General features: G+C 40.3%; 1 protein-coding gene across 1 annotated transcript in view; it reads right to left on the minus strand.

Annotated features, from left to right (window-relative positions):
- LOC148410343 (inactive phospholipase C-like protein 2) overlaps nucleotides 1–18640 on the minus strand; it is a 65487-nt gene that overhangs the window by 14579 nt on the left and 32268 nt on the right. Inside the window, exon 2 of the mRNA XM_088436760.1 lies at nucleotides 3857–6343. Within this exon, the coding sequence (XP_088292886.1) occupies nucleotides 3857–6343 (2487 nt within the window). The remainder of the gene's footprint in view (nucleotides 1–3856; nucleotides 6344–18640) is intronic.

Consider the following 18640-nt stretch of genomic DNA (forward strand, 5'->3'; position numbering starts at 1 on the left):
ATTCCTGTTTGCCTTCGTTTGCTATTATTCCCTAATCATGGCATTACAAATCGGCTTCATTTTCTATGATTCCGTTGATATCGCATCACAAATCAGCTTCGCGACAGCAGACCAAAGTTCTTGACAGCTTGCTAAATGTCATTCTTTTCATAATGAGATTATTAATATTGCAGCGTTATGAGGATCATTTGTACCAGCAAGGCAGCCAGCATCATGCTGGTTTTTTTTGTTTTTTGCTTCAAACTAAGTGTTAAAATAACTTGGAAATAGTAATATTTAAAAATAACTTTATACAAAGTACAAGATTCACTATAGCGAAAAATTTACAGCAGTATGGAAGTGCCAATGAGGCAAAGTCAATCGAACATATTTGTAAAGACATTCAAACATATTTAAATACAAATGTGTGGGTTAAATGCTAAAATACAGCATTATTTGTCAACGGCACAGGATATTGATGTGCATGCAAAAGTGGAAAATAATGCTATTTTTTAAGCATTTGGTCAAAATTTTGACATGTTGTTCCAACAATGTTTCGCGTAAACGATGTACTTAATTTTCTAAATGTTATGTAACCCAAGAACAAAAAAAAACCATTTTTTAAAATTGCATATTAGCAAGTAAATACCCAGCGGAATGATGGAGATAATGCTAAGATTTGATCATTCAGCCCAACAATGTTAATTTATATATATATATATATATATATATATATATATATATATATATATATATATATATATATATATATATATATATATATATATATATATATATATATATATATATATAAGCATTTCAGTAGTTAAACACACTGCAACAATGTGAGGCCAATGCTAAATGAAATGTTTTTTTGTTTTAAATTTAAATTACCAATTCAATGTGGCCCTATGGGACAATTCTTTGCAAATTGAGGCTTTCAATTATTTTTGCTTTGATTTTTTTTCCTCCTCCAACATAGTTAACAAATCAAATTCTAAAGTGTTTTTTTTCTGCATATACCGTAGTAAGTACCCTGACTGTTATCCATGTCATTAGAATCTTCTGGCTTGATTTTGACCCCCAATCCAAATTCAAATCCATCACACTGTCTTTGTGCGCATGCCATTCGTCACCTTGATTGAAATCACAGCCAGCACAACAAACTAGCAGCAAAAACAAGCTGATGAATAGCGACCTAGAAGCAAACAAACTTTGAGGCAAGCAGAGCGTGTTGGGATTTAAGAACCCGTCCACGCTCGCACTGTGGGAACCGTCCGTCTCCCCGGGCCGGACCCGAAAGACAATTCGGTCCACATCCCAGGAGGACGTGCTGTGTCGCTGCGGCACCTTTGCGGGGGCCGGGGGACCGATGACGCCGTCATCTGTATGCCGAACCTGGACCACGGCGAGCACTTTGAGTAGCAAAGAGAGCGAGCAACTCAAAGGGACGAGGGAGCAGCACCGCAGTATAATTACATGTGCCGGCTGTTTTCGCGTGTCCCATTGCGCTTGTAGCGCTTCAGTTATTTGCGCTCATTGGTTCGTTCTGTTGTGCAATATAAATCCACAGTAGTGTTGCGAAACCCAACAAGAGGCTTGTGTTTTTAATTAGGCCTCCCCTCCTTGCTCCCCACTTAACTCCCCTTCCCACGTTTCCCCAATGGAAGCTTTGTGTCCCCTTTACAACACTTCTTTTGTTTCTATTCCGATGTATCCCCCCCAACCCCCTCCTTAATGGGAAAATAGCATTGCGAGGAGGTGTATGTCAGATCGGCGTATAAGAGAATGCTGTTTAGATTGAGGCGAATGCAGTAAACTCTCCACGATGATTCTTCAAACTGAGTTGCTCGCGCATTGCTCAGAGCAAAGCATTATGGGAGGCTTTTCCTTGCACCTTGACCATCATGGCATCCTAGCACCCAAAATCTAGTTGGAAACCAGTAGGGTCACACGTAGTCACATGGCCAGGGCCAAATAAGCGTAGGTACCGTTTCGTGATAAGAAAGACCTTCTTCCACTAACAACCGTATAAGGCTTCACAGCCGTGTACTCCATCTTCTGGTAATTACTTTTAGCATAGGGAGCCTTAATGATAAAAGAACCAAGCAAAGGTTGCCATCAAACACACTCACAGTAAGCCTACTACAGAGGACGAAAGTTCTGAAATTAATTAAGGAAAAGTGCTATTAAATAAATAAAAAATTTAAAAAGTAATTAATTAATTAATTGATTACATGTTTGATTAATTTTTAAATTACACTTACCCACACACACACACACACGCAATTGTTTTGACAGTAAAGTTTTGAAGCTACTGGCAAGACATAAAGCATACGTTAGAGGATTCTTGTTTTGTGCATAAAAAAGTGTTTTTTTTTTTCCGTTTAAGATTTCATCTTTACTTTCCAGTTTGAGTGAAGAAACCCCTCCAGAGAAACGGCGGTTGATGCCATCTGGGTTGTTGGCTGTCGGCCTGGCGACGCAATCCAGATCCAAGTCGCAGGCTCCGCACAACTGGCCACTACAAAGCTTTTGCCAGCGATTTTTTTTTTTTTGTATTTATTCTTACATTTAAAAAGCATTATCTTTTATTTATTGAGCTGGGAGATCTTTTCACTTCCCCTCGACTTTTATCTTCTCGTTTCAAAAACGCGCATTTCCATTTCAAAAGCAAATGGAGGATTTGGTTTTGGGAGGAGAAAAGGTTGACAAGCTTTATTTGATTGGGTTAAAGAATCAACGGTCCGCCGACTGCTAATTTCCATGTGATAAAAGAAATGTTGTGACAAACGCAAAATTTACACGACCTGTACGGATGGAGACATTTACTTGTGCCTATGAGTCAAATTTAGACAATGAATGAGTTTTAAAGTAGTTCTCTGAATGCCTGGCAACGCAGACCATTTCTCCTGGGTGATAATTGCCCCTCATTAATGATTACACTATTCATACATGGACTAATTGCATACCATTGTCACACTATTGCTGCCCTCTTACGCAACATTAATGGAGCGCAATTAGCCACAAGGCTGCGTACACAATGGTAAAGTGGTGGCCAGTCCAAACATTTCATATCAAGTTGGAAGCACGTGGCATACTTAGTGAGGAAGGAAGTTTGCCATTGTCTGGCTTAATGTATCATTCAAAGTCATTGATTTTTTTTTTTCTTCAATTAGGATATGTTTCTGAGAGAGCAATGTTGAGGACAAGATTTACTATATAGATACACTGGGGAACATTAAAAAAAATCAGTTGCTTGTGAGTTGTTTTTTTTTTTTTGCCAGTTAAAAGATAGGCATGCTTATTCCAAAATTGCAGACAATTTTCTTTCTAGCAAGTCAAGTTTTTTCACCACAGTTTACCACCTAGATTAGAAAATTCCACTGATTAGCTGCAGTAAGACTTATTATTTATAATTGGACTCATCTACAGCTATGTGCCAATATCTTTAACTCACAATGGAGTAAGTGTGAGAAGTGAGAGGTGTGTGCAGCTCCCAGTATGTCAGTCCTATCAAAATCTGCAAACTGAAAGCTAGCATAAGATAATATAAGCATTTTTTTAATAGCTTAATTGTGGGCATACTGTTGCACGTTCTATTTTGCTATAAGCTGTATCGACAAACGTACACTTTCATTTCAGATTTATGTAAAGAAAACAGGGGTCCCAAAGATCAAAAACTACACATGACGATGGCTAAAGTCAGGCTGCCAAAAATTAAAATTAGTTGTCAGACCTAACTTAAAATAAATGTTTCCCCAGTGTTTTTTTTCAGCTGATATAGTACAAAATGAATGAAACGACAAAGCATTAGGTAGAGAAGACATTTTGAAAAAAAAAAAAAAAGTGTCAGAAATGAGAATTTGATCCTTACCTGTACATTTTCTCTGAGATCTGTGGCCTCTCTCAGGGGTTGAGTCGATGCTCTAAAAAGTTCATCCACCACTTTGATTCCCGTAGTCTTGGTATTGGTATATTCACGGGCCTTACGACCTTTCCTGACAGAAATTCCTCTCTTATGGGCCTTTCCTCCTCCCCTTCTGTTTGTGATAGCCACGTGGACAAATAGTGTAGTGTTGGGTAAGAACTCCCCTGTCAGAGACTGCAGGGGGACATGCCTGTAGCCGGGCTGCAGGCACTCAAACGGGATGGTGTACTGGCCAATGAACTCATCTCCAATATAGTCATCGTCCAGCACCACGAAGCGCAGGACTGCCAGTTCGGGCAAATTGATCTGGAATTCAAAACTCTCATCAAAAATAGGGTTGTCGCCATTTTGGGAGACGGTTTTGGTTCTTTGCTCGGCACAATCAGCCGGGATGCCGTGAATCTCCACGTATATATAAGGTTCCACCACATCACCTTTGGCAGCAGAGCCACGAGGCTTGGGCAGGTTCTGCCCGCTGATGACTTTGATGTGGAGGAGCTGGGCGGAAACGCCCGGGAGGGAATCCCGAGCATTGGCACTGAAATAGGACACCTCCTCCCTCATGATGGCCGGCCGCAAAACGTAGCCACAGTTGCCATTTTGTCGAAACCAGCCAAGGTTAAGGTCCATCATCAGGCCGGGTGTCTGGTAGTTCATGGCCACAATCTGGCAGCCACACTTCCAAAAATCTTGGGGGTTCATGTTACTGGCGTCAATCCTCATCGGGGTGGGGTACACTCTGGAGAGAAAGCGCTTGTTGTAGCAGACAAATTCCTCCGGAAACTCATTGGCAAATCTGTTTGCGTCTACCTCATTGAAAGAGCAAATCTCCCAGTATTTTTGGTCTCTTTTTGATGAGTCAAAGTCCCTGAACTGTACCGACTTACAGAGAGACACGAGGTCAGAGAGCTCCTTGCACAATCGAAGTCTTTTGCACCCCATGCCATTCAGCTGGTCCCTGTCGTCTACGCCGACCCGTCTGGACATTTCCAGACCTTCTTCCTCTTCTGTCACATCGCCCTCGGGCTCTGTGCAGCTGGATTCAAGTCTCTTACCCTTGAGAAGAATTTTGCCTTTGAGTTTCTCAGGAGACGGAAGGTAGTTTTCCTCTTTGCTGGGGGAATCCACATAGAGTTTGTCCCCAAGAATCTTTTTCATGTGTTGGGCCATCACCCTCTGCTGAGGAATGGAGCAATGCGCCACTAAACAGAGGATCAGGGGATACTCTGAGCTCTCAAAAGCATACTGGTTGATGATATCGAGGACCTTGGAGAAGGCTAGCTGCGAGGCCACAGAACTTCCCACATACACCACCGGTTCGTTATCAGGGCCATCCCAGACAATCACTTCGATGCTGCGACAGCCCATCCTCAGAACGCGGATGTAACTACTGATGTCAGATGATCCCCAGAAGTGGTCCTCCAGAAGAGAGGCATTATGTGAAGAGTTGATGTAGTAGTGGGACAAGGGCTGAGTCATATCCTGGCACACACGCTTGTGCTGAGGGTCAAAGATGTGGCACTCAGAGGAGAGGAGGTAATGAGTAAAACCGTCGATGGAGAGGTAAATCCGTTCCCTGCCTTCGGCCGATGGCTCGTATTTTAGAACCATGTCCCTGCACATGTCCTCTGTTACACCCTCTACACCTTGCTCCACCTCAACAAACAGCATGAGGTCTTTGCAGTCCAAGTACTCCTTGTTACTGGAGAACTGCATGAGCAAGAAGAAAATTTCTGGACGTGTACAGAGCTCACAGTAGGCCTCCACAAATGTGTCCATGTTGATGGCCTCACCATATTGGTCTTTGGCTTTCTGGAGTTCTTTGAACTTGAGTTCGATCATCGCCTCTTTCATTCCAGGGTTGAGCCCCTTGATGATTTGAGTAGCCCTGAAAAGGTCAATATGTCCGTCTTTTTCCATGTCTGCCAGCTCAAAGACTGAGCTAATCCAAGATGTCCGAACACTCGGTTGGCTTGGCTCTACCATGTCCACCGTGTGTCGGCCGTAAGACACCAAATATCTCAGGCCCATCACCCAGGTGCTGACCACGTCAGCCGTACTTGCGACCAAATCCAGCGATTCATAGTTGTCCCCGTAAATGATCGAGAAGGCACATTCATCCGGGAATTGATCCGAGAGCCCGTTGCTGCGAAGCACGGGAGTCTTTTTCCCTAATCGGACCTCCTTAATGCTCTTGATCTCAAGCTTTGCCTTCTCTGAGTCCTTTTTGGAAGGCTCCCAGCGGAGCCAGTGCATGTCCGGATCCAGCAGGAAGTATCTGTTGTACATGCGGGAATTGGAGCGCACCTTCTTCATCTCGCAGCCCTCCATCATGAAAGCCATGCATGCTGCTGCGCTGTTGATCTTGCGGTCGCTCGGCATGGAGCTGAAGGAGACCGTCTTTTTCCTCACCTGCCTCTGTTTGGACCCGTCCTGTAAACGAGAAGGGGAAAAAATGATTTTTGTTTTACTATTAACAATGAGTGAAGAAGGCGGTTCTCTAAAGCTAAAACCTGACGATAATAAAATACAGAAACTGAATCATAAACACATGTCCCTATACTTGACATAAAAAGAGCTCGACAGTTACAATGGGATGTTCAATCTCTATGACGTTAAATGTGGCTGAGCGCTTCTGATTTCACAGAAAACCTGGCTCATAACCTTACACAAAACTACATCCATCTCAAACTAAAATCAAGAAAACATCAAATAAGCCAAATTCTATAATTTGCCAAATAACAGAGATCTCAGTTTATATTGCCAAGAATGAAAGCAATAAAACACGGAAGATCAATCGAAACCCTTTTCCATCTTCAATTTAAAAACAATAAGCCAAAAAGGGCATTCAAGAGGTTACGGGGATAAGATGAACTACTGTACTGTATGTACAATTACGATATGTCTTAACACAGCTGATGCTTGTACCAATCTGATGGATCGGCCTATAGAGCTTGGTTCAACCCAAGGCACACAGGCGCACCTCTGAACCATCCATCTTCCTTCTGACAGTCCTGGGAAGATGAGGCCCCGTACATCATCCTGATTAATGAGCAAACCTCAACGTGAAGGAAGAAAAAAAATTACAGCATCATGGCTCTCTAATGTCGCCTTCCATTCTTGGATATCTCCTCTTTCTTATTCAGCAGGTGGAAGAAGATGAACGGTGACAATGGTCACGGCTTGCTGGTGACATTGAGACAAGCTGGGTCTTTATTATTTGTTACTATCAACGTTAGCTTAGAAGCGCACATTAAAATGTATAGTTCTATCATATGATACGTTCACACCTATGAGGAACTTTTAATCTTGACTTGAACCGTATTTTTATAAGGACACTTCTAACGACACTGCATGGTTAGTGATTTGTTTTTTTCCTTCGATTGTTTACTCTAATTATTAAAGTACTGTAAATCGAGTCATTGAGACCTATGATGTTTGATTGAAATGTACGTAGTGCATTATTAATCAGAATGTGGCTGGAATTTCAGGTTTTCATATATGACATTCCAGCTTGATATTTGTAGCTCGTGTACGTCTTAGGCAACTCTCTTAGGATATCTTCGACCATCTGATACCCTGTGAAGTCAGATGCCACGGAATAAACCTTAACATGTACGCTGTGATATACGCTGACTCACTCAACGTGTACTTGCCGAGCCTCTTAAATGTCAGATCTTGTGGGGGTATGGTGCAACCTTTGTTTGAACACATGGAAGATGAAGCTTCCCTTGCAAATATTCCCATTGGATTTGCCTTCATTCCCTGCCATGGCCTACTTCCTCCCCATCCCAACAAAACGCTAAGCCTATCTCCTCCTTCTTCATCCAAGTCCTGGCTTCTTATCATCTGCCATATCGTGCACTTTGTTGGGAGGTACCAGGTCCTTTATGTGTGTATGCGTACGTTGTGGGCAAATGATTTTCTAGGGCAACCTGATAATGTGAAGACAAAGCAAAGACCTTGTTGATGGCCTGCTTGCTACAACTAAATGTAATTCAGTACAAGCTATCTTGGAAGCGTTAGCAAAATTGATAACTAGCAACTAGTTATCAACTAGTTATCAGAGAGGTTGTGTACTAATGTTTTTAATGGCATTAGTCGGAATATAATTCTAACCATCATTGACCCAAGTTGGGAGGTAAAACAAAGAGGTAACTCAATTTTTTTTCCTCCATGAACAGAACGGTATGATTTGCTCGTACTTGAGACGCCGTTATCGTTATTACACGTCAAATACAATGAATAACAACTGATTGCAAAGGAAGCAGACACACATATGTAAGATTTACAATTTTAGTTACCTTTACCAGTAGTAGTAGGGCTGGGCAATATTGCAGAAAAAAACAACAACAACAAAAAACATGATTTTTTTTTTCAGTAATTCTGGATGATGACAATTTTATTCCATTTTAATCTAAGTAATAAACAACAAAAATTTATGCAAAGAAGGTTTGCTTGACTAAATAATTTGTCAACAAAATGCTCAAACAACAAAACTCAATTTAAACCGGTTTTACCATTAACTTATCATAGCATCCACAAAGATTATGAAATTGCTTGTTTATAACTTTCTTAAATGCCAGTTAAGTATTTAATACTTACTGTAAACACGTCTTGTAATCTAAGCATCATTCACCTGATTTCAAAATTTAGCTAATTGTCAAATGGTCACTTCTAAAATAACAAATTAATCAAATTAATTTGAGTCATTGCCCAGCCTTAATCAGTAGATGCCTCCCATTCTTTTATGTGCACCTCTACTCTTTTCAAATGTCTTTTGAAATCTGAAAAAGAATTATGTAAATTATATAATTAATTTGTTTTAAGTAAATAAAATGCGAAGTGTCACAAAACAAAGGCTGATGTCAGCAAAAATGAAAATTGCTATGTTCTAATTCTACAAATATTTTCTTTTAAAATGATATATATTACATGGTGGTAGCTCAGAAATTGTCAAAGTTATAGCAATTTGAAAGTTGAAAAGTGGAAACCCCAAATTCGGAGAGTTTTGACACATCTTTCAATTTGAATTGCCTACTAATTCCTTATTTTCGAAAGCTTCGATTACGATATCTGCGGGAAAGTTGACACCCTAAAGGGACAGCGTGTAAGATTTAGACCGTTTTTTTTATTATTCAAAAGGAATAAATGAAATGATTTTAAATTTCAAAAACTTGCAATTGAATGTGTTGTTTATGACCAACAGTATGTTTGAAATATAATCATTGGTCTAGTTATCATTACATGATATTACATTAGGGGTGGCAGTTCTCTGGAGGCGGCCATGTTTGTTATAGCTATGGACAATGGTAAATGCAGCACCTGCAGCACTTCCTGCTGTCTGTAAAGAAAATCGGTTTACACACTGCCCCTATAAGGAGGTTGTTTTTGTAAAAATCCAAAATGGGCATACCTGTCAAAAATTCATATTTTCATTATTACCTTCAAGACTACTTTCCCAAGCATAAGCCTGGAGTTGTGAAAACACATCACAAATAGTTATTTCATCTGGTAAAAAAACAAACAAAAAAACAATTCAATTACTAAGTTACCTTACTCAGCAAGTAATGAGCAACTATAATTATTTTTTTAATCAAATAACATTCGTGACGAAGACTCCTTGACCATTTGACTTCATCCGACGTGACGGCTGAGCAATGTGTTTCGGTGCGTCAACTCTAAAAAAGGTGTGGAGATAAAGCAGATTTCAAACTGGTTGTTTACGCTTTACGCGGTCAATCGCTCGACTCGGTTCCGAAAACTCATCAGCGACAGACGCGGTAACAGAAGCGGCGGGGAGTGAGAAAACAGGTGCAGATGGCGAGGAGTCCTCCAGAGTCAACCTGTCCCGCTGGTTCCTTCAAATCATATCAAGACGTCGGAGCGTAAAAATCGCCCGTTCTGAAACTCGTGAAATGGAGACACAGGAGGACTAAATTTGATCGCACGTGTCTCCAATTGACTTTACAGGTCATGATCAGAACACAACCTCATTGACCCACCGCGGACACCGGCGTGTAAGCTGCCACACTCAACCGGAGGCGGCCATCATTCAAACACTAATTGACTGCACGCCCCCTAAAAAAAAACTGCAAAGACAGAAGCATCCGAGGAAGAAAGAGAGGTGACGTGGATCTATGCTAACAATGTTTATTCGCAGCAGGGTGGTGGGGTGATGTGTGGGGGTGGGAGGAGACGCAACTGGTGAAGACTGAGAAAAAAAAAAAAGCGGCTTTAATGAGTTGAATAACTGGATTTGTTAAGATGTTTTAGACAAGCTGTGCAACCTCAACGCCAATAAAGTAAATTAAATCTCACTGAGGAGAAAAACCCATGTGGGGGGTGGGGGGGGCGGGGTGCAAATGAGAGACACAACAGACAATTAGGGTGAAGACGGTATGGCAAATAAGCGTGTTTATACTGGATTTTTGAAACATGAAGTGGTTTAATTTGCAGGAGTGGATCTAAAGGCCACTCTAATGTAATATAAGATGACACAAATACTAAAAAGATAAGCAGCTCCGGCTCGGTCGAATACAGTAAAACATCAAGGTTATCCTGCTAAGTGATTCAGCACAGTCGGCGAATGTGTTGTAACAGCTGTTACTGAACGGTCCACCGTTTATTTGTATATTGTGAAAATAATGAGGAAAAAAAAACAACAAACTGCCTTCCGTCAATTATTTCATGATTATGAAATTAGAAGATCGTGTGGAATTGATTGCTGACACTTGAGCGATTGTCCCGTGGAGTGGGGTGTGTTAAAAAGTGATTTTTTTTGTCAGAAAATGGTTGGGCCTAACAGTCGTAAATGTTCAACCGGTTCAATGTTAACGATTGCACATCGTTATATGTGTGGTCAACACAAGCGGGGCGGATCCATGGACTCTGCCCGTGAAATTGAAAGTGAACCTCTCAACTAGAAAACTACCATTTCTGGGAAAATTGGGTCGAAGCTGGAATGATGGATAAAAACATAAACATCCACTGAACGTGATTTCAAACAATGTGGAATGATATAGTAAGATATAGACTGATGTGAATGTGCTATATTTTTTGAATGCGTTATGTCAAGTAATGTGGGTGCAGAAATGCTGTCATGTTGAAAAACGTTTCCAAGGTGAAAAGAATGAAAGATCGGAATCAGTTTTATGGAATATGATATTAAAAATGAATCTTTTTTTTTTTTTGGTGTGAGGGGGGGGATTTTAAAAAATTCTAAACGTCAGTCGTAATTTTTGCCATGGGGAAATTTTTGAAAAAGGTGAACTGATGGAGCTGAATGATTTAACATCAAATGTGCAATGTTGAATTTTGAGTACGGCTTTGGTGTGAATGATAAGCAACCACAGAGCGCCATTGGAAATGAGTGGGGAATTTTTGTTGAAAAATGTTGAATGATTACAAGAGAACAATACTTGCCCACACGGCATGTTTTTTGAATGATGTTGACATTTGAATGATGTGAATTGGATGGATTATGTGGAAAGAGATGCATGTTGACAATGCGAAAATAGGTCTGGGAAATCTTTAGCTTCACAGTCTGGTAATTTCACCGTTGCCTTCGTGAGATTTCGAAGGGCGGAACAGAAGAATACAGCATAGCGGCAAGTCTCTGCAAGTCGGCCTTGTCACCATTTGTCACCCAAATCTGTCGCATGGGCGGAAGCCTAAATTCTCAGGCATCACAGCCACGCTTTGTGCAGCACATCCCAACATCTTAGCGCGGTATCTAATGTGTGAATAGCCGTTAGAGGTCTGGGAGGAAATGTAAAAAAGAAAAGTGTGACTCCAGTGTGTGGACATGCCTCAACACCCGCCCGTGCTCTGCAGAGAATGGATTTACACTTCCATTCTGGAGGTCGTTTGACGCTAGGTCCCTTTTCCTGGAATGCGAATCTCCCGCTTGCCAGTTAACACCACGCGTTCACAGCTAATAAGTGGAAAGCCTCCAGAGCACCTTGTAAAAGAAAAAGACAATCTGGCTAATTACCGGCCCATCGAGAAGGTGGAGGTCAATGCTATCGAGCCGTCAAAGCGCAAAAGGCAAACATGAGCGACGCGGGCCGGACTATCTACTTAGCGCAGTCACGGCGTAGGTGGCGAAACGTCTGTTCGTTTCCCGAGGACGTCCGATAAATTTATGAGCTTGGGTCGTAACTCACACTGGCAGATTTTTTTGCGTTTGAACAGAGGTAGCAAAAGTAAACACACTTTGCACTCGAGGACAAGTACGAACATGTGTATATAGATATATTTGTGTATATACTTAACCTGCTACGCATGTTATTGCAATGCCACCGAGCCGCCCACTGATCAAAACATTTGCGAATATATTGATTTGAACTTGTTGATTTACTGTACTGTTAAACCTTGCTATTTGCATTGGAGCGAGAACAAACTCATTCAAACAGACTTTCAAAGAAACGTTCGAAACGTACTTGTGCAAATGCTCAAGCCTACTTGCAGAAATAAGTTTGGGCGTACTCTTGAAAATATGTTCCAGCGTACTTGCAAAAATCCATTCGAGCGTACTTGCAAAAAAATGCATTTGAGCGTACGTGCAAAAAAAATCAGTTTGCGCATACTTGCAAAAATACGTTCGAGTTGAGGTGGCCAATTAAGCAAATTTTAATTGCGATTACGAGATTGGCTGCCACCATTAATTAAGCTGATACTGATGCGATATTAACATTTAAAAAGCCGGCTTCACTACACGCCAAATCAAGCACTTTGTCATCCTACCACCAGGGTGCGATGTGTCCTACATGTTTGCCTGAGAAACGTCTCTGATTTATTCACCCTTGTATATTATTGACCAATGTGAAATGGCATTGAGTTTCTCACCTGACTCCAAATATATACAGAGCTAGCTGTGAATTGAGAACCATTTTTAAAAATCTGATTTTTTATTTGGGAATAAATTTGGTTTGAATTGACCAAAAATGACATTTTGATTGCTAATTAATGAAAATGTGCTTAAAAGTAAATAATGTGCCTGTTTCTAAGTAGGCTTCATTCTTTTAATTGGTTTGCACTTGTGGGCACAACAAGTGCCACTCAAAGGTAAATAAATCCTTTCTATATTTTTTATGTATGATGTTTTCTGATTGTATACATGTATATTATACATTCGTAGCACTTACGAAACTATTTTTAATATGTATGTACACTTTTGATGTTTTGACCATTAGCTATTTAACACAGGTTTGGATTGCCCACCATATGGTGAATTCGCCTTGCGAGCCCAACCTTGGAATGGATTAATCTTGTAACACGGAGGCCCACTGTATTTCCAAGTGTTATTTGTAACTCTTGCAAACATGTTCACACATACCTGCAGATAGGAGTACCTGTTGGCTAAACGCGAAAATATAGCATTTGTTGATGAGCATACCCCTGCAGGATTACGAGGAGAAAAAAGGCTGTTTTTCAGCATTTAGCTTACAAGGATGTTCAAATGCTCGTTTGAACCTATTTGCAAGTACATTTAACCATCAAAGAAGATAGCTTTAACCGTATATAAAAATGAGTTCATATTTAAATGCATTCAAATATACTAGGAAATATGTTTGAATTCTGGTCAAAAAATGTTTACTCCACATCCATAAAGTAGGCTTACTAGTAACTTCCCACCTCTGCATTTGAATGCAGCGCATGCACGGCCACGAGGAGCTCTCCTGTGACCGCCCTCCTCGCGTTTCCTTCACTGTCCCGCGCTGCCACTCCCGTGCTTTTCCGTGACCTTGCGTTAGCAGTGGGGCCAATTATTTTCCTGCAGCATCTTTTGCACAAAGGCTGTCAGGTGAACGCACGTGCGCAGGCGTGTTGCCGAGCAGCAGGGCCGAGTTCGGTCCATTTCAGGATCTCCTCAAGGTCGACGCGTTTTTATCAGAACGGCCGTCTCGGACCTTGTCGTGCCGCCAGATTGGTGAAAGCTGTGTTAAATCATAACACAGCAAAGGCGCAAGGAAGGGCTTGTTTGTCCCCTAGTTGCCTCGCAATCCCCTTGCTGATGGTTGTCTCGCTAATTCAGCGGGGGATGTTTGAAGGTCGCTCATTTGCCTCCTCGCTCGTCTGGGCGCCCACTTAATTAATGTGTCTCCTTGTCCCGAAAACACAATGAGAAACTCCACACCACAGGTTCCCAGAAACCATGATGAATGGGGTTGCGGCTATTTATCCCGGTGTTTACAAATAATATAAAGAAAGTCAGTCATTTGGAAAAGATTTCATCTTGACTTCAAGCACCACTTTATAAGAAAAAAAAAACAAAATAAAAAAAAATACTTATAAAGTGTCTTTTCAAGGTTTCTTATGTAAATGTTAAAGTAGCTAATACAGAGTATCTGCAGGTTGACAAAGGATTAACATATTAAGCCAAGGTTAAGCAGGATACATATTGATAGGTAAGAATAGTTTGTACATTTTCCATCCCTGTAATCAACGTTTTAAAAAGACTATTCTCAGCATCGGGCAATTATCTTGTGGTGCAGGAAATTTTAGGTAATGACCAACAGATAAATGAATTAAATATTATTTTATGCATTTTTGTATATACATGCTAATGCTAATGCTACATGCTAATAATTTTCAATGTTTTAAGGTACCCCCTTTACTTCAGATGGTCTCAAAAACATTAATGGGTCAAGAAATTTCAGCGAGAAACTTTTGATAATGCAGGGGGGGGTCAAAATTGAAAAAAAAACCAAACATAATTTTAGCAACAATCATTTTATTGATTGACTAAATACTTATATAATATTAGTACTTCCCTGCTTTCAACAACGATTTTCTCAGAAAATCTAACAACAATTGTTTATTACATCTGCTGCGTTTTTTGAATGCAAACGGCTGACACCAGGATAACCTGGCATTTGTAAGCATAGCTACATTAGTAAAACTGAATTCAAGATTTCAGAAGAATGCATGAATTTAGCAACTCCAAACTACTATATGTTTCGTATTTTTCGGTTGGATTTGAAGCATGACTTTGTTTTTCTGATTTTTGTATTAATTCTATGTTAAAGGTTTCCACAATTAAAAATAAATGAGTAAATAAAGCTGCATTTATGATGAACCTCATGGCTCAGTATCGAACCCCACATCCAACACACACACACACACACACACACACCAACGCACACCCACACTACCAGAGGCCTTCTGCCGCTCAATGTTTAATACTCCCTCGTGGTCCAACAGTGTTTTCTCCTGCATTCATTATCACAGTGGTTTTCCTAATTTCCCGAATGGTTTTCCAGGCACAGGCCACTGAATGTTTGCCAGAGATGTTGTAGAGCGAGATGTTTGTCCAAAGATGGCCGATCAAAGTGTTGACACACGGGTTTTGTTATCGCTCATTTTCACAGCCGGTCATTTGCATATCCTTTCATGTTATTGTTCGGTCTCCCACTTCATCTTTTGGATGTCACTCAAATATTTTCACCGAACCCCCCCCCCACCTCCATCTTGTTCACTGTGTCACATTTTACAAAAAGGTTCAACGTGGGATGACAATTTCTGGCAGGCAAAAAATATATATATATATTTACTGACAACCGATTAATCGGCCAATTAATTTCAAAAATAGGTTGGAAAAAAAATTGTGTTCTTTCCTATTGCATTTCAGTATGTGTCAATTATATGTAGATTTTCACTATTCAAGGACTGGCCAACAGGATATATATTGTTTAAAAAAACAAACAAACTTGCCTAGCAGAAATTATGAAGTTATGAGGACATTCATTCTTATCATATGTGTTTGTGCTCCGCAATGTATTTATTATTGTTTCTTGCACAACTTCCTTGCGTTCCTCCAGTTGATACACGGGCTAGTACAGAGATGCGGGCAGGTGATAGGGGACGAAGACGGTGACTTAGAAATGACCAGAATTTGAGCCTCAAATTAAGGGTGCCTCCTATATTTGGGGAATTTGGGTAATCGATCAGGCCCTAAAGCAAAGGATGCATCAATAAACAGATCACAACAACCTTCATAGACATATATTTTGTATCCTGTGCAAAGAATCACTAACATTACTGCTGTTCTGATACTGAATGGATGGATGGATGTCTGTCTGTATGTCTGTCTTCTATTCTGCCCAGAAGGTCAATGAGTACATGACAGAATAAGCAACACAACATGTATTGAATGAGAAAGTGTGACAAAAACTATTTGATCATTTTTAGTTGCATTTAATTATCACAGTAGACACTGTTGAGACTTCAAATCAAGGAAGCTGAGTGCGTCCAATTAATATAGCAGTCCCCGGCAAGGAGAAACTTCGGAGTAGATCCTTGATGCAATACCGTACTCCATATGTGGTCATCCGCTCTCATTCCTACTTCCACTCCAATTTCTCACACTGCCGCGCTGACCACACACAGCCCCGCAGGCCCGATATCGCAACCAGACAGAGGAAGTTGAAACCGGGCAGGAAGCTGACGGACACCAAAATGTCATCCTGCCAGTCGCATTGCCACACAGCCTCTCGCTACGTAAGATGCAAATAAAATGACAAGCTGCCACCAGATTACAAGCACAGAGCCAACTAATAAATGTCATCTAAACGAAACCAAATGCGTGTTGTTATTTATTTTGTTAACCCCAAGAAACATGAGAGGGATGAAGCAAGTCTGAATACATGATAAATGACCTTTATGGAACACAAGTTTTCCATTAAACGTCAACTATCTGACTGCATGACACCGCAGCCTCGGTTCTTGCCAGCATAACCTTGACTACGAGTCTGCATTGCAGCGAAGAAAAGAAACATCCATCGCGCCCCCCTCCTCAATGCAGTCCTCCTCACACTGGCTTTTATATTCTCTTTTCTACACTTTCCATTTATGAGTGCTGTGTTTATAACAACAAATCTCCACAACTGTCCAAAACACTTTTTCTCTAGAGCACATCATTTTTTATTGAGGCAAATAAGTTAAGCTATTTACATGAAAAGTCACGTATAAAAAATTGTTAAAAAAAAAAAAAAATCTTTACAGTAGAGCTTGGGCAAAAAATAAAAATAAAATAAAATTGTGGCATTTAAGGAGGGAGTCCACGAATTTATACATTTTTAGCAGTAAAACGTGAACATTTTGTCTGGAAAATAACTTTTGTTACTAGCCATTTTTACACACGTCTCAAGACTAACACCTAAAAATTCTAGAAAAAAATAAATAAGATCCCGGGATTGAACATTGGTTCTTAAAAAAAAAGAATAAAGAAAGAAAGAAAAGAAAAAGTAAATACGTCCTTGGGATTGAATGAGTTAATATAAAGTCTAAAATATTTTTTTACAATACGTACTAATTACTCGTTTGTGGCATTTAAAGGGCTAGTCCACCAATTAAAAATAAATCAATCAGTTTTTAGACATGCGTAAATTCTAACACTTAAAGATTTCTGAAAAAATACAATAAAATAAAAGTACGTTTTAAAGTATGTAAATATAGGTCTTTGTGACTGAATTAGTTAATTTGCTAACTAAATTCTTTTTCACATACAATTAATACTTTCTGTTTTCACTTTCTGTTTCTGCAGGCCCTGCTTCCACATAATCAGCAAGATCTAAAATATCTCTAACTAACGCTCTTGAAAACTTATTAAGGTCCTCTGTCATCGTAGCCGCCATGTTTCCAACTACTTCAGGCAATGGATTGGACAAGATTTGAGCTAAGCAGACTTTGGCTCTGCCAACTAACTTTGACAAGCGAGCAATAAAATAAATACATAAAACAGCCCAACAGTGAACCATAAAATAATTAAATAGAGGAATATTTGTATGTATTATGAAGCGGTCTAAAAATGGTGAAACGCAGACGAACAAATTGTTGCGCGCATGAGAGACCGTTCTCGTGCTATGTTCCGTTTTTGGGTAAGCTGATGTAATAAAAGTGACGGTTGAGATCAACCCATTGCCATTCTTGCCGGCCGCGGGCACGTCCACATGGATTGTAACAGAATGACACACGCGCACGCCGGAGCGAAAATGGCCGCCGCGCTGATTTCGGTTGCATGTCCCTTCAAAACAAGAGTTCTCTACAAAATAAAATGCGGAGCGAAAACAAAGTTTATCTGACAAAACAGAGGCAAAAAGGGGCAGAACAAGAGTACAATACTTTACAGTACAGTACGTAACATCTATTTATTTTAGTTATCTAATTATTTTTACAAATAATCATTGGCAATTTAATTAACATAAAATAACATTAACATACATTGAATGAAACACTTAATGACACTTTTATTTAATTATTTCATGAAACATGGATTTGAATTTGGCACTTTCACCCCGCCATTCGATCAAAGAGTTGTTTGCAACTCGTACTCGTTGGTTGCTCAGCTGAACCAAATCGCTGTTTATTTATCGTTTCGTTCCGTTTCATTTAACGCGGTAACCCTGAAAATCAAGCTAAGGATTCTGGAGGCAGAATCAAGTCCAAGATACGCTATAAGGCTGAAGGACCTTGTACATGTTTGAAGCTACACTTTATGTCTCTCATGTGTTGACATGAACACCTACCGCTTCTATGCAAAGCCCACACAATATACGCTTCAGCTTCACGCCGAGCGCGTTCACTCTCCAAACGCCTACCGTGTGTGTATTTTTAAACATCCAAAGAGCAGCAGCCATTCAGAACAGCACAGAGAGTGGAAGGCGGCTAGAAACTGGCAGGTGTTCAGTGGAGCCCGGTCACCTGTGTAGGTGCCCGCGACTCGGA

Source organism: Hippichthys cyanospilos, chromosome 16 (assembly GCF_059441005.1).
Source record: "Hippichthys cyanospilos isolate Australia breed blue-spotted pipefish chromosome 16, RoL_Hcya_1.0, whole genome shotgun sequence".
In the NCBI taxonomy this organism is placed as follows: Eukaryota; Metazoa; Chordata; class Actinopteri; order Syngnathiformes; family Syngnathidae; genus Hippichthys; species Hippichthys cyanospilos.